The sequence below is a fragment of the Nanorana parkeri genome, unplaced genomic scaffold (assembly GCF_000935625.1).
Source record: "Nanorana parkeri isolate BGI_ZX_2015 unplaced genomic scaffold, ASM93562v1 scaffold4338, whole genome shotgun sequence".
Taxonomy (NCBI): Eukaryota; Metazoa; Chordata; class Amphibia; order Anura; family Dicroglossidae; genus Nanorana; species Nanorana parkeri.
This window is the reverse complement of record NW_017310601.1, coordinates 17304-17783: the sequence shown is the minus strand read 5'-3', so window position 1 is coordinate 17783 and position 480 is coordinate 17304. Positions and strand designations below refer to the sequence as shown.

Here is a 480-nt window from a genome sequence, read left to right as displayed (position 1 = left end):
TCCCTCTACACCCGGCCCCTCCTCCTCCCTCTACGCCCGGCACGCCGCGGCACTTACAGCTGAGTTTCAGGACCGAACCCTCGGCGGGCAGAGAGGCGACGTCGGAGGTGGCGTAAGAGTTGACCAGGCTGAAGGAGAAGAGTCTCCGGCGGCACTCCGGCGCTTTCTTAGCGATCTTATTACAGGGGCTGCACTGCTCCCCGGAGCTCTCCTCCTCCACGCTGTCATCTGATTGGCCGTTGGATTCTTCTGCAGACTCCTCCTTCTCCTCCGGCTCCTCCTGGTGTTCCATGTCATCGTCTAGAGAAGAGACAGGGGTGATATATCGGTCACAACGGTCCCCATCCCTATCCTCAGCTTCCCCCTCCCCCACACACTTTACATGGTTCACTGCCCCATCCCTATCCTCAGCTTCCCCCTCCCCCACACACACTTTACATGGTTCACTGCCCCATCCCTATCCTCAGCTTCCCCCTCCCC

The 480-nt window shown here is 60.2% G+C and overlaps 1 protein-coding gene across 1 annotated transcript in view; it reads right to left on the bottom strand.

The window, feature by feature from the left end:
• Positions 1 to 57: 57 nt before the first annotated feature.
• LOC108803853 (ubiquitin carboxyl-terminal hydrolase 4-like) overlaps positions 58 to 480 on the bottom strand; it is a gene marked incomplete at both ends in the record, with an annotated part of 13365 nt that continues 12942 nt past the window's right edge. Inside the window, 1 exon segment of the mRNA XM_018575651.1 lies at positions 58 to 300. Within this exon segment, the coding sequence (XP_018431153.1) occupies positions 58 to 300 (243 nt within the window).